This window comes from Nerophis lumbriciformis, linkage group LG29, assembly GCF_033978685.3.
Source record: "Nerophis lumbriciformis linkage group LG29, RoL_Nlum_v2.1, whole genome shotgun sequence".
In the NCBI taxonomy this organism is placed as follows: Eukaryota; Metazoa; Chordata; class Actinopteri; order Syngnathiformes; family Syngnathidae; genus Nerophis; species Nerophis lumbriciformis.
Window position 1 is genome coordinate 3439900 of NC_084576.2, and position 25031 is coordinate 3464930.

Here is a 25031-nt window from a genome sequence, read left to right on the forward strand (position 1 = left end):
AACTGTGTAAAAACTTATTGGAGTGTTACCATTTAGTGGTCAATTGTACGGAATATGATCAATACACACTCATCACGCTCACAGACACACACACTCACACACCCGTGCACACACACTCACACCCACACGGACACAAAGTGTAACAAGGGGCGTGGTCAGACTTGTGATGACGTCATCGTGCAAGTATGTGATTAACAAAAAGATAAATATTAAGAAGAAGAATTTTATTCACACAAGCAACTATTTCCAACACATATAGTAGTGCTCACATCATTGTACTACTAGTCAAGTATTATCAGTGTAGAAGATGATTTGAAGATTATTGTTATTCTTATTATTATTATTATTATTATTATGTGATGATGCAGATGCCGATGACAATGAAGATGATGAAGATGATGATGATGATGATGAAGGAGGCTTCCTCCTCCTCCTCCTCCTCCTCACTGACTCTCTCTACTCCTCCTGTCAGTCTCACCCTCAACACCAGGACCACCAGCAGCAGGACCACCAGCAGCAGGAGCAGGAGCAGGAGCAGGACCGGGACCGGGACCAGGACCAGGACCAGAGCAGGAGCATGCTTGGTGCAGTGAAGATGGAAGGCCACGACGCTCCTGATTGGACTTTTTATAACGACGAGGTTACTTTCCTTCTTTTTAGCCTTCTTCTCTCTTCTTCTTCTTTTCATTCTTCTCTCTTCTTCTTCTCTCTTCTTCTTCTCTTTCATTCTTCTCTCTTCTCTTCTCTTCTCTTTTATTTTTCTTTCTTCTTCTTTCTTCTTCTTCTCTTTCATTCTTCATTCTTCTTCTTTTTTATTCTTCTTCTCTTTTCTTTTTCTTTCTTCTTCTCTTTTTCTTTCTTATTCTTTCTTATTATTTCTTCTTCTTTCTTCTTTCATCTTTCATTCTTCTTTCTTTTTCTTTCTTCTTCTTTTTCATTCTTCTTTCGTCTTGTCTTTTCATTTTCTTTCTTCTTCTTTCTTCTTCTCTTTTCTTTTTCTTTCTTCTTCTTTCCTTTTTTTCATCTTCTTTCTTCTCTTACTCTTTAATTCATCTTTCTTCTTCTTCTTCTCCTTCTTCTTTCTTCTTCTTCTTCTTCTTCTTCTCTCTTCTTCTTCTCTCTTCTTCTTCTCTTTCATTCTTCTCTCTTCTCTTCTCTTCTCTTTTATTTTTCTTTCTTCTTCTTTCTTCTTCTTCTCTTTCATTCTTCATTCTTCTTCTTTTTTATTCTTCTTCTCTTTTCTTTTTCTTACTTCTTCTTTCTTCTTCTCTTTTCTTTTTCTTTCTTCTTCTCTTTTTCTTTCTTATTCTTTCTTATTATTTCTTCTTCTTCTTCTTTCTTCTTTCATCTTTCATCTTTCATTCTTCTTTCTTTTTCTTTCTTCTTCTTTTTCATTCTTCTTTCGTCTTGTCTTTTCATTTTCTTTCTTCTTCTTTCTTCTTCTCTTTTCTTTTTCTTTCTTCTTCTTTCTTTTTTTTCATCTTCTTTCTTCTCTTACTCTTTAATTCATCTTTCTTCTTCTTCTTCTCCTTCTTCTTTCTTCTTCTTCTTCTTCTTCTTCTTTCTTTCTTTTTCTTCTGTCATCTTCTTTTCTTTCATCCTTCTTTTTTCTTCTTTAATGTTCTTCCTTCTCCTTCTCCTTCCTCCTTCCTCCTGTCATGTTGCCAAAAAGTGTTTGGGGTGGAAGTGAAGAAAAGTTGACATTCCGCTGACTTTTTTTAAATTTCATTCCACTTTTTCATTCATTTTCCCAGCTCATGAATAATCATGAATATTAATGATGATGATGATGATGACGATGATGAAATATCCATTTTTAATAACAAGAGATTGTTCTTTTATTTCTTTTACATTTTAGAAAAAAACATTTTAATTTCGAGCTCTTGAAATCTTTTCGCCTTCGAATACTCCATTATCATCATCATCGTCATAATAATGATGATATTAATGATTATCATAAAAGCATAATAATCATAGAAATATTAATCAAAGTATAATAATAATCATCATCATCATACCTATAATAATACATCATTATCATCACATGAAATATGTCTAATTAGTCTTGATTTAATAATAAATAATCTATGATGTAATAATAATACCATTAAATAATCAATGACCCTGCCTAAGGACGGGAGTAGTGCTTCTGGACCGGCTAATTTCAAACTTTAAAGACCTTAGACAATGAATAATAATATATAATATAATACATAATAATACCATGAAATAATGTATAATATAATGTTGATAATAATAATACCATTAAATAATTTATGATATTATAATAATGGGACAAGCGGTAGAAAATGGACGGATGGATGGATAATAAAACCATAAAATAATGTATGATATAATATTGATAATAATAATACCATTAAATAATCTATGATGTAATAATATTGATAATAATAATACCATTAAATAATCTATGATGTAATAATATTAATAACAATAATACCATTAAATAATATATGATGTAATAATGATAATAATAATAATAATGATAATACAATTAAATAATCTATGATGTATGATAATAATAATACCATTCATTAATCTATGATGTAATAATGATAATAGTAATACCATTCAATAATCTATGACGTAATAATGATACTAATAATACCAATAAATAATCTCTGATTTATAAACGTAATACTGATAATAATAATACCATGAAATAGTTCAAGTTTCATTTATTCACACATTTCAACATTAATATATAATTCAAAAATGACATAGATAATAATAATAATAGTGAGATGAAATATGACAAATAAGTCATGATATAATAATAATAATAATAATAATAACATAACATTAAAACTGTGTGAAATAATAACACGACTAAGAGGCTTTAAATGTTTCGGAGAAGACAAAAACGTTTTCATGTTTTTTGCCGTTTGACATTTATCACTTTTTTAATGATAATAACAACATAATCTGTTTTAACGATAATAATAATATGATATTTTTAATTATAATAATAACAATCTTTCAAATAATGATAATAACATAATTATTTTTAATCATAATAATAACATCATCTTTTTAATGATAATAATAACATCATCTTTTTTAATAATAATGATAACATCATCTTTTTTTATAATAATAATAATAACAATCTTTTGAATGATAAAAATAACATTATCTTTTTAATGATAATAATAATAAGCTTTTTTAATGATAATAATAACATAATCTTTTTAATGATAATAGTAACAATCTTTTTTAATGATAATAATAACATAATCGTTTTTAATGATAGTAATAACATAATATGTTTTACTGATAATAATAACATAATATTTTTAACGATAATAATAACATAAGCTTTTTTAATGATAATAATAACATAGTATTTTTAATCATAATAATAACATGATCTTTTTTAATTATAATAATAACAACATACTTTTAATGATAATAAATACGATCTTTTTTAATGATTATGATAACATAATCTTTTTTAATGATAATAATATTATGACAACATTAAAAATATGGGAGACAATAACAGGACTCTGAGGCTTTAAATGTTTCGGAGAAAACAAAAACTTCTTCATGTTTTTTGCTATTTGCCATTTTTCACTTTTATCTCTTTTCAGTTTTATTTTTAATACGTTGTTATTATCCACATATTGATCATCGTCATCATCATAACATTCAATAATAACATCATTAATTAATTGTTATGTATTTCTAAATGATGCAGACGTTGGGGAAGAAACCATTTTACTTCAAACAAATGTGGAAATGAATTTTATAAATGATCAAAAATAGAAAATGTTTTATTCATTTCTTCCTTGAATATCATATCAAATTTTTGTAATTATCATCTCATTTTTATAGATTTTATATCTCATTTTTATTCATATCATATCTCGTTTTTATTAATGTAATATCTCATTTTTATAAATATCACATCTCATCTCATTTTTTTATTAATATCATATCTCATTTTATTAATATCATATCTCATTTTTATAAATATAATATCTCATCTTTATTAATATCATATCTCATTTTTATAAATATCATATCTCAATTGTATTAATATCACATCTCATTTTTATAAATATCACCTCTAATGTTTATTAATATCGTGCCTCGTCTGTATTATATCTGATGTTTATAAATATCATATCTCATGTTCATAAATATCATATCTAGTTGTTATAGATATCAATAGATTCGATATTTCTTGTTCATAAACATCAATAAATATCATATTTATTTTTCATAAACATCAATAAATATCATATATCATGTTCATAAACATCAATAAATATCATATCTCATGTTCATAAACATGACTAAATATATCTCATTTTCCTACGCTTGCCTTTTCACGCGCTGCCTGCAAGTCCGTCATACAAAAAAGGATATCAATAAAAATGTTGTTTTTGGCTTTTTACATATCGGACTTCTTTTCAATGGTTTATGTAATCAAATTATATCAAAGATAAAAAAATGTTTTATCATTATTGTTATTATTACGTTCAATAATTCTCATGCTCGTATCTATAATGATTCATCATTATTACATCATTGTCGTCATGTTTTATATATTGTTTTATTATTTCTTCATCATGTGTATCATCTTTTATTAACGCCCATTAACTTTGATGACATTTATCATTGATATTTAAATTATTTTCACTTTTTATTACATTTGTTATTTTTTACTTCTTATCATTATCTTTAAAGATATTATTAAAAACACCATTTATGATTTGTAGTAATATTTGGTATGTAGTTTTTGTATTAAAATTTGGTATGTAGTTATTGTAATAGTATTTGGTATGTATTATTTGTAGTAATACTTGGTTTGTAGTTATTGTATTAGTATTTGATATGTAGTATTTGTAGTAACATTTGCTTGGTAGTGGTACAAGGTAAGTAGTAGATGGTTTTATTGTGGTAGTTTTGGGTTAGTAGTAGGCTGTAGTGGGTGAAGTAGTCCAAAACCAGTGAAGTTGGCACGTTGTGTAAATGGTAAATAAAAACAGAATATAATGATTTGCAAATCCTTTTCAACTTATATTCAATTGAATAGACTGCAAAGACAAGATATTTCGAACTGAGAAACACATTATTTTTTTGCAAATAATCATTAACTTAGAATTTAACAGAGGTGGGACCAAGTCATTGTTTTGCAAGTCACAAGTAAGTCTCAAGTCTTTGCCCTCAAGTCCGAGTCAAGTCCGAGTCAAGACAGGCAAGCCCCGAGTCAAGTCCAAAGTCAAGACTGTAAAGTCTCAAGTCAAGTCCTAAGTCCTGCATTTTGAGTTTCGAGTCCTTTCAAGTCCTTTTAACCACAGACTAATATATTAACACAGATTGTGTATGCTTTTCAAACGCTGTATTTATTTATTAAAACAAGTGCATTTTAAATTGCAGGAAAGAAAATTGTGCTGACATTGCACTTCATAATAGCACTATTAACCAGTCATTTTAAACATTAACTCATTCCTTTACAGAACAAACACATTGAGAAATAAAGTGCAAATGTACTTATTTGTACAAAAGTGTTAACATTGAAAAAACATGACATATACGTGAACATAACAAAAAAGTTGTACTTTTTATATGTCAGGGCCCTATGCTGCATTGCATTTGCAAAAGACCAAATTAGCCAAGAGTCTGTCAGTCATTTGTGCACGATGGGGGCGTAGTATGATGCCACCATGGCTGAAAACTCGCTCCACTGGAGCACTGGAGGCAGGCACTGCCAAGACTCTCATGGCCACTCGGAACAGTGAAGGAAGAGTCTTCATGTTCAATGCCCAGAACAAAAGGGGGGAGAGAGTTGTTTTGGGTTGGTGCACTACTTGTAAGTGTATCTTGTGTTTTTTATGTTGATTTAATTAAAAAAAGAAAGAAAAAAAATTTATTTCTTGTGCGGCCCGATACCAATCGATCCACGGACCAGTACCGGGCCGCGGCCCGGTGGTTGGGGACCACTGAGGTAAACAACCAACAGTATGTCAGAAAGCTAGCTAAAACGGTACACATATTCATAATATAGTATACATTTTAACTGACCTTTATTTGACTATTTTTGTCTTTTTTTAGGTGGCTAAAATACGCGGTGCTGCTGACCGCCGTCTAACGTTACGTGTGATATATTGACTAACGTAACCCTGCTTAAAAAAATCACTGAACAAAAAGTATGAATAAGGTAGTGAACTGCAAGAGCTTCCCGTGTTTGCAATAACGTTATAACGTTAGCAGTGAGTTTACAGCCTCACTGATTTAACTCCACAGCAAATAAAAGTCACGTTACTTAGCCAATAAACGTTATCTTACATTCAAAACTTACCGTTCTTTGTGCAACTTCAAATGCCGGACGAAGTTGGAAGTTGTTGCCTCTCCATCAGTAATTTTCGAACCGCATGTGTTGCATACTGCAAACCGTTTTGTGTTGACCACCTCGTAATTTTTATACCCAAACGAAATTATTTTAGGTATCATTTTTTGTTCACTGGCGTGTGGTTTGGACATGTCTTCTTCGTTGGTTGTCCTGCAATTTGATTGGATGAATGCTGTGTGATGAAAACAAAGTAGATCTAATTTGATTGGCTGTTGTACTGAGAGCACACCAGCTGACACACGCAACGCTGATAGACAAGTACACAATGAAAAATACGGAGCGCTCCCGAATAACTTTTTCATCTTTGGGTTTTGGGGAAAGTAGCAAGTCATGTCAAGTCATGTCAATTCAAAAGGCTCAAGTCCAAGTGAAGTCACAAGTCATTGATGTTAAAGTCTAAGTCGAGTTGCAAGTCTTTTTACATTTTGTCAAGTCGAGTCTAAAGTCATCAAATTCATGACTCGAGTCTGACTCGAGTCCAAGTCATGTGACTCGAGTCCACACCTCTGGAATTTAATGGCAGCAACACATTGCAAAAAAGTTGGCAGAGGGGCATTTTTACCACTGTGTTACATGGCCTTTCCTTTTAACAACACTCAGTAAATGTTTGGGAACTGAGGAGACACATTTTTGAAGTGGAATTCTTTCCCATTCTTGCTTGATGTACAGCTTAAGTTGTTCAACAGTCCGGGGGTCTCCGTTGAGGTATTTTAGGCTTCATAATGCGCCACACATTTTCAATGGGAGACAGGTCTGGACTACAGGCAGGCCAGTCTAGTACCCGCACTCTTTTACTACGAAGCCACGTTGATGTAACACTTGGCTTGGCATTGTCTTGCTGAAATAAGCAGGGGCGTCCATGATAGTGTTGCTTGGATGCTCCAAAACCTGTATGTACCTTTCAGCATTAATGGCGCCTTCACAGATGTGTAAGTTACCCATGTCTTGGGCACTAATACACCCCCATACCATCACAGATAGCTCGCTTTTTAACTTTGCACCTATAACAATAACAATGACATTAGGAATCCCTAAATTCCTTGCAATAGCTGGTTGAGAAATGTTGTTCTTAAACAATTTGCTCACACATGTGTTCACAAAGTGGTGACCCTCACCCCATCCTTGTTTGTGAATGACCGAGCATTTCATGGAAGCTGCTTTTATACCAAATCATGGCACCCACCTGTTCCCAATTAGCCTGTTCACCTGTGGGATGTTCCAAATAAGTGTTTGATGAGCATTCTTCGACTTTCTCAGTCTTTTTTTGCCAGTTGTGCCAGCTTTTTTTAAACATGTTGCAGGCATCAAATTCCAAATGAGCTAATATTTGCAAAAACTGAAATATCTTGTCTTTGCAGTCTATTCAATTGAATATAAGTTGAAAAGGATTTGCAAATCATTGTATTCTGTTTTTATTTACCATTTACACAACGTGACAACTTCACTGCTTTTAGGTTTTGTATGTGTACTGGTATATTTGGTTAGTAGTAGGGTGGAGTGGGTGTAGTAGTATGTGTACTGGTATGTCCTGCTGGCCCCACTATAGACTGGACTCTTACTATTATGTTGGATCCACTATGGACTGGACTCTCACAATATTATGTCAGACCCACTCGACATCCATTGCTTTCGGTCTCCCCTAGAGGGGGGGGGGGTTACCCACATATGCGGTCCTCTCCAAGGTTTCTCATAGTCATTCACATCGACGTCCCACTGGGGTGAGTTTTTCCTTGCCCGTATGTGGGCTTTGTACCGAGGATGTCGTTGTGGCTTGTGCAGCCCATTGAGACACTTGTGATTTAGGGCTATATAAATAAAGATTGATTGATTGATTGATTGATTGATATTCGGTTAGTGTATGGTAGTGTTTTTCAACCTTTTCTGAGCCAAGCCACATTTTTTTCATTGAAAAAAATGCGGAGGCACACCACCAGCAGAAAACATAAAAAAAATGAAACTCTGTGGCCGATATTGACAGTAAAATTGTTCTCGCAATTGTTGGATGTGAATTCAAACCATAACCAAGCATGCATCACTATAGCTCTTGTCTCAAAGTAGGTGTACTGTCACCACCTGTCACATCACGCCCTGACTTATTTGGAGTTTTTTTTGCTGTTTACCTGTATGTAGTGTTTTAGTTCTTGTCTTGCGCTCCTATTTTGGTGGCTTTTCCTCTTTTGTTGGTATTTTCCTGTAGCAGTTTCATGTCTTCCTTTGAACGTAATCCGCAATCAAGACTATTGAAATTATGCGGGCGCTAACCGTCTTTGTGTGGACATTGTCGATTGTCATGTCATGTACGGATGTACAGTGGGGCAAAAACGTATTTAGTCAGCCACCGATTGTGCAAGTTCTCCCACTTAAAATGATGACAGAGGTCTGTCATTTTCATCATAGGTACACTTCAACTGTGAGAGACAGAATGTGAAAAAAAAATCCATGAATTCACATTGTAGGATTTTTAAATAATTTATTTGTAAATTATGGTGGAAAATAAGTATTTGGTCAATAACAAAAATTCAACTCAAAACTTTGTAATATAACCTTTGTTGGCAATAACAGAGGTCAAACGATTACTAAAGGTCTTTACCAGGTTTGCACACACAGTAGCTGGTATTTTGGCCCATTCCTCCATGCAGATCTTCTCGAGAGCAGTGATGTTTTGGGGCTGTCGCCGAGCAACACGGACTTTCAACTCCCTCCACAGATTTTCTTTGGGGTTGAGGTCTGGAGACTGGCTAGGCCACTACAGGACTTTCAAATGCTTCTTACGGAGCCACTCCTTCGTTGCCCGGGCAGTGTGTTTGGGATCATTGTCATGCTGGAAGACCCAGCCACGTTTCATCTTCAAAGCTCTCACTGATGGAAGGAGGTTTTGGCTCAAAATCTCACGATACATGGCCCCATTCATTCTTTCCTTAACACAGATCAGTCGGCCTGTCCCCTTAGCAGAAAAACAGCCCCAAAGCATGATGTTTCCACCCCCATGCTTCACAGTAGGTATGGTGTTCTTGGGATGCAACTCAGTATTCTTCTTCCTCCAAACACGACGAGTTGAGTTTATACCAAAAAGTTCTATTTTGGTTTCATCTGACCACATGACATTCTCCCAATCCTCTGCTGTATCATCCATGGGCTCTCTGGCAAACTTCAGACGGGCCTGGACCTGCACTGGCTTAAGCAAGGGGACACGTCTGGCACTGCAGGATTTGATTCCCTGTCGGCGTAGTGTGATGGTAACCTTTGTTACTTTGGTCCCAGCTCTCTGCAGGTCATTCACCAGGTCCCCCCGTGTGGTTCTGGGATTTTTGCTCACCGTTCTCATGATCATTTTGACCCCACGGGATGAGATCTTGCGTGGAGCCCCAGATCGAGGGAGATTATCATAGGTCTTGTATGTCTTCCATTTTCTGATAATTGCTCCCACAGTTGATTTTTTCACACCAAGCTGCTTGCCTATTGTAGATTCACTCTTCACAGTCTGGTGCAGGTCTACAATTCTTCTCCTGGTGTCCTTCGACAGCTCTTTGGTCTTGGCCATAGTGGGGTTTGGAGTCTGACTGTTTGAGGCTGTGGACAGGTGTCTTTTATACAGATAACGAGTTCAAACAGGTGCCATTAATACAGGTAACAAGTGGAGGACAGAAGAGCTTCTTAAAGAAGAAGTTACAGGTCTGTGAGAGCCAGAGATCTTCCTTGTTTGAAGTGACCAAATACTTATTTTCTACCATAATTTACAAATAAATTCTTTAAAATTCCTACAATGTGAATTCCTGGATTTTTTTTTTCACATTCTGTCTCTCACAGTTGAAGTGTACCTATGATGAAACTTACAGACCTCTGTCATCATTTTAAGTGGGAGAACTTGCACAATCGGTGGCTGACTAAATACTTTTTTGCCCCACTGTACTTTGTGGACGCCGTCTGCTCCACACGCTGTAAGTCTTTGCTGTCGTCCAGCATTCTGTTTTTGTTTACTTTGCAGCCAGTTCAGTTTTGGTTTCTTTTTGCATAGCCATCCCCAAGCTTCAATGCCTTTTCTTAGCGGCACTCGCCTTTTATTTATTTTTGGTTTAAGCGTTCGATACCTTTTTACCTGCACCCTGCCTCCCCCATATTGTGATCATGACAAACCATGTTCCCGACATCTACAAAGCAATTAGCTACATGCTGCCACCTACTGATATGGAAGAGTATTACACGGTTACTCTGCCAAGCTTTAGACAGCACCGACACTCAACAACGGCACATTTGCGGATTTTAACTATGTATATACTGGTTAATCGCTGATAATCTCCCACGGCACACTAGTTGAAAAACACTGGTGTATGGTGTAGTGGGTGTCGTAGTATGTGTACTGGTATATTTGGTTAGTAGTAGGGAGTAGTGGGTGTAGTAGCATATGTACTGGTATATTCGGTTAGTAGTAGGGAGTGGTGGGCGTAGTAGTAGTATGTGAACTGGTATATTTGGTTAGTAGTAGGGAGTAGTGGGTGTAGTAGTATGTGTACTAGAATATTTGGTTAGTAGTAGGGAGTAGTGGGTGTAGTAGTATGTTTACTGGTATATTCGGTTAGTAGTAGGGAGTGGTAGGGGTAGTAGTAGTATGTGTACTGGTATATTTGGTTAGTAGTAGGGTGTAGTGGGTGCAGTAGTATGTGTACTGGTATATTTGGTTAGTAGTAGGGAGTAATGGGTGTAGTAGCATGTGTACTGGTATATTCGGTTAGTAGTAGGGAGTGGTGGGCGTAGTAGTAGTATGTGAACTGGTATATTTGGTTAGTAGTAGGGAGTAGTGGGTGTAGTAGTATGTGTACTAGAATATTTGGTTAGTAGTAGGGAGTAGTGGGTGTAGTAGTATGTTTACTGGTATATTCGGTTAGTAGTAGGGAGTGGTAGGGGTAGTAGTAGTATGTGTACTGGTATATTCGGTTAGTAGTAGGGTGTAGTGGGTGCAGTAGTATGTGTACTGGTATATTTGGTTAGTAGTAGGGAGTAATGGGTGTAGTAGCATGTGTACTGGTATATTCGGTTAGTAGTAGGGAGTGGTGGGCGTAGTAGTAGTATGTGTACTGGTATATTTGGTTAGTAGTAGGGTGTAGTGGGTGCAGTAGTATGTGTACTGGTATATTTGGTTAGTAGTAGGGAGTAGTGGGTGTAGTAGTATGTTTACTGGTATATTCGGTTAGTAGTAGGGAGTGGTAGGGGTAGTAGTAGTATGTGTACTGGTATATTTGGTTAGTAGTAGGGTGTAGTGGGTGCAGTAGTATGTGTACTAGAATATTTGGTTAGTAGTAGGGAGTAGTGGGTGTAGTAGTATGTTTACTGGTATATTCGGTTAGTAGTAGGGAGTGGTAGGGGTAGTAGTAGTATGTGTACTGGTATATTTGGTTAGTAGTATGGTGTAGTGGGTGTCGTAGTATGTGTACTGGTATATTTGGTTAGTAGTAGGGAGTAGTGGGTGTAGTAGCATATGTACTGGTATATTCGGTTAGTAGTAGGGAGTGGTGGGCGTAGTAGTAGTATGTGAACTGGTATATTTGGTTAGTAGTAGGGAGTAGTGGGTGTAGTAGTATGTGTACTAGAATATTTGGTTAGTAGTAGGGAGTGGTAGGGGTAGTAGTAGTATGTGTACTGGTATATTTGGTTAGTAGTAGGGTGTAGTGGGTGCAGTAGTATGTGTACTGGTATATTTGGTTAGTAGTAGGGAGTAATGGGTGTAGTAGCATGTGTACTGGTATATTCGGTTAGTAGTAGGGAGTGGTGGGCGTAGTAGTAGTTTGTGTACTGGTATATTTGGTTAGGGTGTAGTGGGTGCAGTAGTATGTGTACTGCATACTTGCCAACCTTGAGACCTCCGATTTCGGGAGGTGGGGGGTGGGGGCGTGGTCGGGGGTGGGGCGGGTATTGGTTGGGGGCGTGGTTAAGAGGGGAGGAGTATATTGACAGCTAGAATTTACCAAGTCAAGTATTTAATACATATATATATATATATATATATATATATATATATATATATATATATATATGTATATATATATATATATATATATATATATGTATGTGTGGGGAAAAAATCACAAGACTATTTCATCTCTACAGGCCTGTTTCATGAGGGGGGGTACCCTCAATCGTCAGGAGATTTTAATGGGAGCATTCGCATACCATGGTTTATATAGGGCACAGAGTGGGTGGGTACAGGCTGGCCTAGGGGCGTGGTGATTGGCTCATGTGTTACCTAGGAGGTGTTTCCGTCTATGGCGGCATGTTGTTACAATTTCGCTGCGCTTGTTGAGGGATGACAGGTCTGGACGGTAAATAATAAACAGTTTCTCTTTCAAGCATAGGTTGCATCTTTTATTACCACTATTGTAAGGTGTGCTGGATGCAAGAATTTGCCATGTTATTGAATATTCAACATTATTGTCTTTGAGGTCCCAAATGTGTTTGCTGAGTTCTGTGGTATTTCGCAGGTTTTTGTTCCTGAAAGAAGCCTTGTGATTGTTCCATCTGGTTTTGAATTCACCCTCGGTTAATCCTACACATGTGTCGGATGTGTTAATGTCCTTGCGTATTACCTTAGATTGGTAGACAACTGATGTTTGTAAGCACCCCCCGTTGAGAGGGCAATCAGGTTTCTTTCGACAATTACATCCTTTGTTGGTTTTGGAGTCGCTCTGTCTGAGGGCCGACGGCTCATTTGCAATTGTTTTGTTGTGGTTTGAGATGATTTGTCGTATATTGTTCATGCAGCTGTAGCTCAATTTAATGTTGTTCTTGTTGAATACTTTTCTTAGGATGTTGTCTTTGGGAAAGTGTTTGTCAATCAGATTGAGGAATTTGTGTCCAATGTTCGTTGAGACGTTTTTGCTGTATGGGGGGTTGTACCAGATGATGTCGTTCCGTTTTCTGTTCTTTTTTGGCTGGTTTCCTGGCGTGGGTTCATAGGTGAGGGTGAAATTGTATCCGCTTTCATCAAGGGCTTTTTGGTACGGGGGGGTTGCTTGGTCAAATTCAGCTTTGCTAGATGACAGCATCGATAGCCTTTTATTGATTCCGGTAGGTATTCTTTTCGTGGTGGTGGGTGGGTGGTTGCTGTCATGGTGCACGTATTGGAGTGTTGTGTTGGGTTTCGTGAATGGTTGGTAGCTGTTATTTCTCAGGTTGAAAGTGACGTCAAGGAAGTTGACGGTTTGCTTGTTGGCTTCAATCGTATATATATATATATATATATATATATATATATATATATATATATATATATATATATATATATATATATATATATATATATTAGGGCTGAAACGACGCGTCGACGTAGTCGACGTCATCGGTTACGTAAATACGTCGACGCCGTTTTTGTGCTTCGACGCGTCGCATATTTACGTCACACTACCGTCATGGCGGAGCGCAAAGCAGACGATGCGAGCGGTGCGAGCGAGGGGAAAAAAGCACGCCAAAAGTCGTCAAAAGTGTGGGAGTATTTCAATAAACGGCCTAAGAAGAAACGCTACTTTTACTCCGCTACTTTTATCTACATTCAGCTCGCTACTCGCTACTAATTTTTATCGATCTGTTAATGCACACTTTGTTTGTTTTGGTCTGTCAGACAGACCTTCAAAGTGCCTGCCTTACTGGTGACGTTTCACTCCGTTCCACCAATCAGATGCAGTCACTGGTGACGTTGGACCAATCAAACAGAGCCAGGCGGTCACATGACCTGACTTAAACAAGTTGAAAAACGTATTGGGGTGTTGCCATTTAGTGGTCAATTGTACGGAATATGTACTGTACTATGCAATCTACTAATAAAAGTTTCAATCAATCAATCAAAAGTGTGAAGGAAAAAAGACTACTTTTTATTTCAACCGTACATCCCGTCAAAAGCCTAAAGACTGACTGCACAGTTCCTGTCTTCACAATAAAAGTGCCGCTCCATCGCGCCGCGCTTTCAAAATAAGAGTCTCCGAAAGCCAGCGCAAACAAGCTAGCAAGCTACGGAGTTTGCCGCCAATTTATTTCTTGTAAAGTGTATAAAAACGAATATGGAAGCTGGACAAATAAGATACCAAAAACCAACCACTTTCATGTGGTATTAGACAGAAAGGAGGAACTTTTTTTCTCCTCCATTTGAAAACGTGGACGTTATAAGCAATACTGTCTGTTTACAATCAATGCAAGTCATCAGAATCAGGTAATACACCAACTTATATTCTTGTCTTCATGAAAGAAAGGAATCTATATGTGTTAAACATGCATGTATATTCATTAAAACACCTTTAACATGTAAACAAAAACGGCAAAATAAATAAATATAAATTATATACTGTATATATCAATGTATGTATATATATGTGTATATATATATGTGTGTGTGTATGTATGTATATATATATATATATATATATATATATATATATATATATATATATATATATATATATATATATATATATATATATATATATATATATATATATATATATATATATATATATATATATATATATGTGTGTATGTTACTCATCAGTTACTCAGTACTTGAGTAGTTTTTTCACAATATACTTTTTACTTTTACTCAAGTAAATATTTGGGTGACTACTCCTTACTTTTACTTGAGTAATAAATCTCTAAAGTAACAGTACTCTTACTTGAGTACAATTTCTGGCTACTCTACCCACCTCTGCTAATAATGTTGTTGTATGCACAACGGCTATAAACGAACATTTGAAAAGAAAACACCCGACAGCGTTCTTGCCATCACCATCAACTAGTCAATCGTCCGCGTGAGTATACGTTGTCATCATTACACAAAAACATGAATGTGTCATTTGTATCTGCGTTGTAAATTCATAAACTAAAACACTGTTTCGCTCTGAGAGGCGCGTTTGGCGTGCCTGTTCAGTGTTTACAAAGATGCGCTCCTCTTTAACGCTAACGTTAATTAGTTGTGCAAATACCTTTTACAACATTAACAATTACGTATACTATGTACAAACCAACAATTAACTTTCACTTTAATCATACTATCATTGTTGTGTTATTAAGCAAAATAAGCAATACTTTTACTTTTGTTGAAATGTTTCCACTGTTACAGAATATTTCGTTTTGCACTTTTTTGTATTGGATGTTTATCTTTATTTTTGCACATTTTAGCAAATAAGCAATACTTTTACTTTTGAAATGCTTATACTATTGCAGAATATTAAGATTGCACTGGATGTTTACTTTTATATTTGCACATTAAAAAGCAAATAAGCTACTTTTAATTTTGTTAAATGTTAAAAGTTTTAAATGTTTACATTGTTACAGAATATTTTGTCATGTTGTTGTCAATGTTGACTGAGTGGCCATACTTTTTTTTTTTGTAAATAAAAGCCATGCCTTTTGAAAAAACTGGCCTACATTTATTTTTTTCATCTTCATTTTAAATAAAAAAAATAATCGGTAAAAGGAAAAATAATCTATAGATTAATCGAAAAAATAATCTATAGATTAACCGATTAATCGAAAAAATAATCTATAGATTAATCGATAGAAAAATAATATATATATATATAGAGAGAGAGAGAGAGAGAGAGAGAGAGAGACAGAGAGAGAGAGAGAGAGAGAGAGAGAGAGAGAGAGAGAGAGAGAGAGAGATCCTGAAAATATGCAAACAAAACTGTGTTTGGATAATTGATACTTCAAACTTGCATAAATAAATATTAAGGAATATAACATAACTTGGCTTCTGAGAGTTTCAAAATGTAATGAATAAAATGCTAAAGTTGTTGATAAACGAGCAATTATTTTAATAATTAAATATGGTCATTTTAAATGAATGATTATGATAATTTAAAATCAATTATCATAATATGTTTATTTTAATGTATAATTCTATGGCTGGATGTAATAAGGAGTCAGGAAAAAATACAAATTAAAAATACAATTAATTTGGATGTTTTTAGAAAAATATAGTAAACATGTATTTAGTTGTTTTTTTTTAATTAATAAATATATTTATTTTTAGGTAAGATAAACATAATAATACAATTTATCTCTAGTCTGGATGATTTAGTTCTTGTCAACTTGTTGTCCTCCCGTCATGAAAAAAAGGCTGTCCTCACTCAGGTCTTCATGGAGCTGGAGGGGGCGTGGCTTCCAGCTCCGGCTGAAAATCGGGAGATTTTCGGGAGAATATTTGTCCCGGGAGGTTTTCGGGAGAGGCGCTGAATTTCGGGAGTCTCCCGGAAAATTCGGGAGGGTTGGCAAGTATGGTGTACTGGTATATCTGGTTAGTAGTAGGGAGTAATGGGTGTAGTAGAATGTGTACTGGTATATTTGGTTACTCAAGTAAATATTTGGGTGACTACTCCTTACTTTTACTTGAGTAATAAATCTCTAAAGTAACAGTACTCTTACTTGAGTACAATTTCTGGCTACTCTACCCACTTCTGCTAATAATGTTGTTGTATGCACAACGGCTATAAACGAACATTTGAAAAGAAAACACCCGACAGCGTTCTTGCCATCACCATCAACTAGTCAATCGTCCGCGTGAGTATACGTTGTCATCATTACACAAAAACATGAATGTGTAGGGTGTAGTGTGTGTAGTGTCCACACGGTGGCGCCAACACGCGTTGGAATGTTTCTTCTTAATCAATCAATCAATGATCAATCAATCAATCAATCAATCAATGATAAATCAATCAATGATAAATCAATCAATCAATCAATCACTCGATCAATTGATTAATCAATGACTGGCTTGTCACGTCCTGTTTTCCAGGTGTATTCCCCGATGGCGGCGGCGGGTCTTGGGATGGGCGCAGTGTCGAGCTACATGTCGGGCGGCGGTACGGCGTCCGCCTCGTTCAATATGTCGTATGGCGGCCATGGCCTAAGCCCCGCCCCCATGTCGGGGATGGGCGTGTCCAGCCTGTGTAACGGTGCGCTGAGCCCGTCCTGTGTGGGTACGGCGCCGTCCCAGCAGGCGGCTCTCAACCCTTACAGCGGCACCTGTCCGAGCGTCAACGGCGCGACGGCATACGGCGGAGGAGGCGGCCCCAATAGAGGCCGGGACGGCAAGGCGCTGAGGCGAAGCTACCCGCACGCCAAGCCGCCGTACTCGTACATCTCGCTCATCACCATGGCGATTCAGCAGGCCCCCGGCAAGATGCTGACGCTGAGCGAGATCTACCAGTGGATCATGGACCTGTTCCCCTACTACCGGCAGAACCAGCAGCGCTGGCAGAACTCTATTCGCCACTCGCTCTCCTTCAACGACTGCTTCGTGAAGGTGTCGCGCTCGCCCGACAAGCCCGGCAAAGGCTCCTACTGGACCCTGCACCCGGACTCCGGCAATATGTTTGAGAACGGCTGCTACCTGCGGCGCCAGAAGCGCTTCAAGTGCGACAAGAAGGTCCGATTGGAGGACGGGAAGGAGCGAGGAGGCGGAGCCTCTCCCTGCGGGGACACCCTGAAGCCTCACGGACTCTCGGACTCCGCCGGCAGAACAGCGCCGCCCTGCTCTGAGCTCAAGATGTCGAGCTCTCAGCTGCTGTCTTCCTTGTGCTTGCCGCCGCCGCCGCTGGCGCACCTTACGCACGAGGCCCACATGCACCTAAAGGGCGACGGCCACTACGCCTTCGACCATCCCTTCTCCATCAACAACCTCATGTCATCCGAGCAGCACCACAAACTGGACCTCAAGGCCTACGAGAGCCTGCAGTACTCGTCGTACGCCGCGCGCCTGGACCCGCCCGCCCTCGCCGCCAGGTCGGCCGAGGCGCTGGAGGCATCCTACTACCAGGGGGCGTGTCCTAGGGCGCTCCTCGACACCTCCTAGACCGTAGGGGGCGTGTCCTAGGGCGCGCCTCGACACCTCCCGGACCGCACTTCCTGTCGCGGGCCTCGCATGCGGCCTGGCTGCGGGACTTCCTGTCGGGACACAAGCTACTTCCTGTTTGGACTTCTTCATGCGCGGCTTGTGTGCACGCTCCCGCATTGTTGATGTTTGGGGTCAAAGGTTAGCAAAGACTGGAGGGGTCACGACCTCCTGATGTAAAATAGCAATTGTGTGCATGACAAGGAAATGATCATGGTTTAACTTATTCTGCTTTTTAAAATAAAATGAAAAGGAAATGATCATGTGTTAACTTATTCTGCTTTTCAAAATAAAATGACAATATGATCATGTTTAACTTATTCTGCTTTTCAAAATAAAATGACAATATGTTCATGTTTTAACTTATTCTGCTTTTCAAAATAAAATGACAAGGAAATGATCATGTTTTAACTTATTCTGCTTTTCAAAATAAAATGACAATAAGATGATGTTTTAACTTGTTCTGCTTTTCAAAATAAAATGACAAAATAATCATATTTGAACTTATTCTGCTTTTCAAAATAAAATGACAAGGAAATTATCATATTTTAACTTATTCTGCTTTTCAAAATAAAATGACAAGGAAATGATCATGTTTTAACTTATTCTGCTTTTTAAAATAAAATGAAAAGGAAATGATCATGTGTTAACTTATTCTGCTTTTCAAAATAAAATGACAATATGATCATGTTTAACTTATTCTGCTTTTCAAAATAAAATGACAACATGTTCATGTTTTAACTTATTCTGCTTTTCAAAATAAAATGACAAGGAAATGATCATGTGTTAACTTATTCTGCTTTTCAAAATAAAATGACAATATGATCATGTTTAACTTATTCTGCTTTTCAAAATAAAATGACAATATGTTCATGTTTTAACTTATTCTGCTTTTCAAAATAAAATGACAAGGAAATGATCATGTTTTAACTTATTCTGCTTTTCAAAATAAAATGACAATAAGATGATGTTTTAACTTGTTCTGCTTTTCAAAATAAAATGACAAAATAATCATATTTGAACTTATTCTGCTTTTCAAAATAAAATGACAAGGAAATTATCATATTTTAACTTATTCTGCTTTTCAAAATAAAATGACAAGGAAATGATCATGTTTTAACTTATTCTGCTTTTTAAAATAAAATGAAAAGGAAATGATCATGTGTTAACTTATTCTGCTTTTCAAAATAAAATGACAATATGATCATGTTTAACTTATTCTGCTTTTCAAAATAAAATGACAACATGTTCATGTTTTAACTTATTCTGCTTTTCAAAATAAAATGACAAGGAAATGATCATGTTTTAACTTATTCTGCTTTTCAAAATAAAATGACAATAAGATGATGTTTTAACTTGTTCTGCTTTTCAAAATAAAATGACAAAATAATCATATTTGAACTTATTCTGCTTTTCAAAATAAAATGACAAGGAAATTATCATATTTTAACTTATTCTGCTTTTCAAAATAAAATGACATTATGATCATGTTTTAACTTGTTCTGTTTCTCTAAACAAAATGACAAGGAAATGATCATGTTTAACTTATTCTCCTTCTCAAAATAAAATGACAATATGATCAGATTTGAACTCATTCTGCTTCTCAAAATAAAATGACAATATGATCAGGTTTAACTTATTCTGCTTTTCAAAATAAAATGACAATATGATCAGATTTGAACTCATTCTGCTTCTCAAAATAAAATGACAATATGATCAGGTTTAACTTATTCTGCTTTTCAAAATAAAATGACAATATGATCAGATTTGAACTCATTCTGCTTCTCAAAATAAAATGGCAATATGATCAGGTTTAACTTATTCTGCTTTTCAAAATAAAATGACAATATGATCAGGTTTAACTTGTTCTGCTTTTCAAAATAAAATGGCAATATGGTCATGTTTTAACTTATTCTGCTTTTCAAAATAAAATGACAAGGAAATGATCAAGTTTTAACTTATTCTGCTTTTCAAAGTAAAATGACAATAGGATAATGTTTTAACTTGTTCTGTTTCTCAAAATAAAATAACAAGGAAATGATCATGTTTAAATTATTCTGCTTTTCAAAATAAAATGACAATAGCATCATGTTTTAACTTATTCTGCTTTTCTAAATAAAATGAAAAGGAAATGATCATGTTTTGACTTATTCTGCTTTTCAAAATAAAATGACAATATTTTCATGTTTTAACTTATTCTGCTTTTCAAAATAAAATGACAAGGAAATGATCATGTTTTAACTTATTCTGCTTTTCAAAATAAAATGACAATAAGATGATGTTTTAACTTGTTCTGCTTTTCAAAATAAAATGACAAAATAATCATATTTGAACTTATTCTGCTTTTCAAAATAAAATGACAAGGAAATTATCATATTTTAACTTATTCTGCTTTTCAAAATAAAATGACAATATGATCATGTTTTAACTTGTTCTGTTTCTCTAAACAAAATGACAAGGAAATGATCATGTTTAACTTATTCTCCTTCTCAAAATAAAATGACAATATGATCAGATTTGAACTCATTCTGCTTCTCAAAATAAAATGACAATATGATCAGGTTTAACTTATTCTGCTTTTCAAAATAAAATGACAATATGATCAGATTTGAACTCATTCTGCTTCTCAAAATAAAATGACAATATGATCAGGTTTAACTTATTCTCCTTCTCAAAATAAAATGACAATATGATCAGATTTGAACTCATTCTGCTTCTCAAAATAAAATGGCAATATGATCAGGTTTAACTTATTCTGCTTTTCAAAATAAAATGACAATATGATCAGGTTTAACTTATTCTGCTTTTCAAAATAAAATGGCAATATGGTCATGTTTTAACTTATTCTGCTTTTCAAAATAAAATGACAAGGAAATGATCAAGTTTTAACTTATTCTGCTTTTCAAAGTAAAATGACAATAGGATAATGTTTTAACTTGTTCTGTTTCTCAAAATGAAATAACAAGTAAATGATCATGTTTAAATTATTCTGCTTTTCAAAATAAAATGACAATAGCATCATGTTTTAACTTATTCTGCTTTTCAAAATAAAATGAAAAGGAAATTATCATGTTTTGACTTATTCTGCTTTTCAAAATAAAATGACAATATTTTCATGTTTTAACTTATTCTGCTTTTCAAAATAAAATGACAAGGAAATGATCATGTTTTAACTTGTCCTGCTTTTCAAAATAAAATTACAATATAAACATGTATTAACTTATTCTGCTTTTCAAAATAAAATGACAACATGATCATGTTTTAACTTATTCTGCTTTTCAAAATAAAATGACAATAAAAAATTATCATGTTTTGACTTATTTTACTTTTCAAGAAAATGAGGAGGAAAAAAACGTGTAACTTATTCTGCTTTTCAAAATAAAATGACAATAAAAAATTATCATGTTTTGACTTATTTTACTTTTCAAGAAAATGAGGAGGAAAAAAACGTGTAACTTATTCTGCTTTTCAAAATAAAAAGACATGGAAATTTTGTTTAAACTTGTTACATACTAACTTTATTGATCTCAAGAAACGTTATCCATCCCACAAAACTTTATTGATCTAAAAAAAAACACTTTATTGATCTCACGATACAAACGTTATTGATTTCTAGTTACAAACTGTACTGATTTCTAGATACAAACTATATTGATCACCAGTTACAAACTTTATTGATCTGTAAATACAAACTTTATTGATCTCCCAATACAAACATTATCGATCTCCCGACACAAACTTTATTGATCTCTAGTTACAAACTTTATTCATCTCTAGATACAAACTTTATTGATCTCTAGTTACAAACTTTATTGATCTCAACATACAAACTTTATTGATCTCAAGATACAAACTTTATTGATCTCCAGATAAAAACTTTATTGATCTCTAGATAAAAACTTTATTGATCACAAGATACAAACTTTATTGATCTCAAAAAATGTTATTTATCTCACGATACAAACTATTGATCTCTAGTTACAAACTTTATTGATCTAAAGATACACACTTTATTGATCTCTGGTAACAAACTGTATTGATCTCTGAATACAAACTTTGTTAATCTCAAGATTCAAACTTTATTTATCTCAAGATACAAACTTTATTGATCTCAAGATACAAACTTTATTGATCTCAAGATACAAACTTTATTGATCTCAAGACACAAACTTTATTGATCTCAAGATACAGATTTGATTGATCTTTAGATACAAACATTATTGATCTCAAGATACAAACTTTATTTATATCTAGATACACACTTTGTTGATCTCAAGATACAAACTTTATTGATCTCAAGATACAAACTTTATTGATCTCAAGATACAGATTTGATTGATCTTTAGATACAAACATTATTTATCTCAAGATACAAACTTTATTGATATCTAGATACACACTTTATTGATCTCCAAATACAAACTTTATTGATCTCAATATACAAAATGTATTGATATCTAGATACAAACTTTATTGATCTCAAAATACAAACTTCATTTGTACATAAAAACGTTATTGATCTCAAGAAACAAACGTTATTTATCTCTACATACAAACTTTATTGATCTCAAGATACAAACTTTATTTATCTCTAGATACAAACTTTATTAATCTCAAGATACAAACTTTATTGATCTCAAGATACAAACTTTATTGATCTCAAGATACACACTTTATTGATCTCAAGATACAAACATTATTGATCCCAAGATACAAACTTTATTGATCTCAAGACACAAATTTGATTGATCTTTAGATACAAACTTTATTGATCTCTAGTTACAAACTTTATTGATCTAAAGATACACACTTTATTGATCTCTAGTTACAAACTTTATTGATCTCAAGATACAAACTTTATTGATCTCAAGATACAAACTTTATTGATCTCAAGATACAAACTTTATTTATCTCTAGTTACAAACTTGATTGATCTCAAGATACAAACTTTATTGATCTCAAGAAACTTTATTGATCTCATGATACAAAATATTGATCTCTAGTTACATTTTTTTTTAATCTAAAGATACACAGTTTATCTATCTTTAGTTACAAACTTTATTGATCTAAAGATATACACTTTATTAATCTCAAGATACAAACTTTATTAATCTCAAGATACAAACTTTATTGATCTCAAGATACAAACTTTATTGATCTCAAGATACACACTTTATTAATATCTAGATGCACACTTTATTGATCTCCAGATACAAACTTTATTGATCTCAATATACAAACTTTATTGATATCTAAATACAAACTTTATTGATCTCAAGAAACAAACTTTATTTATCTCTAGATACAATCTTTATTGATCTCAAGATAAAAACTTTATTGATCTCAAGATACACACTTTATTGATCTCAATATACAAATTTGATTGATCTTTAGATACAAACTTTATTGATCTCAAGATACAAACTTTATTGATCTCAAGATACAAACTTTATTGATATCTAGATACAAACTTAATTAATCACAAGATACAAACTTTATTGATCTCAATAAACTTTATTGATCTCACGATACAAACTATTGATCTCTAGTTACAAACTTTATTGATCTATAGTTACAAACTTTAATGATCTCTAAATACAAACTTTATTGATCTCAAGATAAAAACTTTATTGATCTCAAGATACAAATTTGATTGATCTTTTGATACAAATGTTATTGATCTGAAGATACAAACTTCATTTGCATATAAAAACTGTATTGATCTCAAGAAACAAACTTTATTGATCTCTAGATACAAACTTTATTGAACTCAAGATACACACCTTATTGATCTCAAGATACAAATTTGATTGATCTTTAGATACAAACTTTATTGATCTCAAGATACAAACTTTATTGATATCTAGATACAAACCTTATTGATCTCAAAATACAAACTTCATTTGTACATAAAAACATTATTTATCTCAAGAAACAAACTTTATTTATCTCTAGATACAAACTTTATTGATCTCAAGATACACACTTTATTGATCTCGTGATACAAACTTTATTTATCTCTAGATACAAACTTTATTTATCTCAAGATACAAACTTTATTTATCTCTATATACAAACTTTATTGATCTCAAGATACAAACTTTATTGATCGCTAGATAAAAACTTGATTGATATCAAGAACTTATTTCATCGACTCCTACATACAAACTTTATTGAACACAAGATACAAACTTTATTGATCTCTAGTTACAAACTTTATTGACTGCGAGATAAAAACTTTGATATCAAGATACTTATTTTATCGACCCCTACATACATCTGTATTGATCTCTAGATACAAACATTATTGATGTGTAGACAAAAACTTTAGTGATGTGTAGATAATTTTTATAGCCGTGTAGATACAAACTGTATTGAAAAGTAGATCAACTTTATTTCTGTGTAGACAAAACTTTATTGATGTGTAGATAAAATAATATAATAATGTGTGTATATAAAAACTTTGATGTGTAGATTAAAATGTTATTGTTGTGTAGAAAAAACATAATTGATGTGTAGACAAAAACATAATTAATGAGTAAATAAAAACTTTGATGTGTAGATAAAACCTTTATTGATATGTAGATAAAACCTTTATTAGTGAGTGGATAAAACTTTATTGCTAAGTAGATAAAAATTGTATTGATGTTTGAATGAAAACTGTATTTCTGTGTAGATCACAGTGTTATTGCCAGTGTTGGGCGAGCCCAGCTATCAAAAGTGAGGCCGCAACTTATTTTTGACCTTGATTTTAAGCATTTTGTGAGAAAGCTTTTT

The 25031-nt window shown here is 34.1% G+C and overlaps 1 protein-coding gene across 1 annotated transcript; it reads left to right on the forward strand.

Moving 5' to 3' along the window:
• The first annotated feature begins 517 nt into the window (after positions 1 to 517).
• On the forward strand, positions 518 to 18452 carry foxa1 (forkhead box A1). Its single transcript, XM_061924404.2, has 2 exons — positions 518 to 640; positions 17157 to 18452. The coding sequence occupies exons 1-2, from the start codon at positions 578 to 580 to the stop codon at positions 18213 to 18215; spliced, it is 1122 nt and encodes a 373-aa protein (XP_061780388.1). The 5' UTR covers positions 518 to 577; the 3' UTR covers positions 18216 to 18452.
• The last annotated feature ends 6579 nt before the right edge of the window (positions 18453 to 25031 follow it).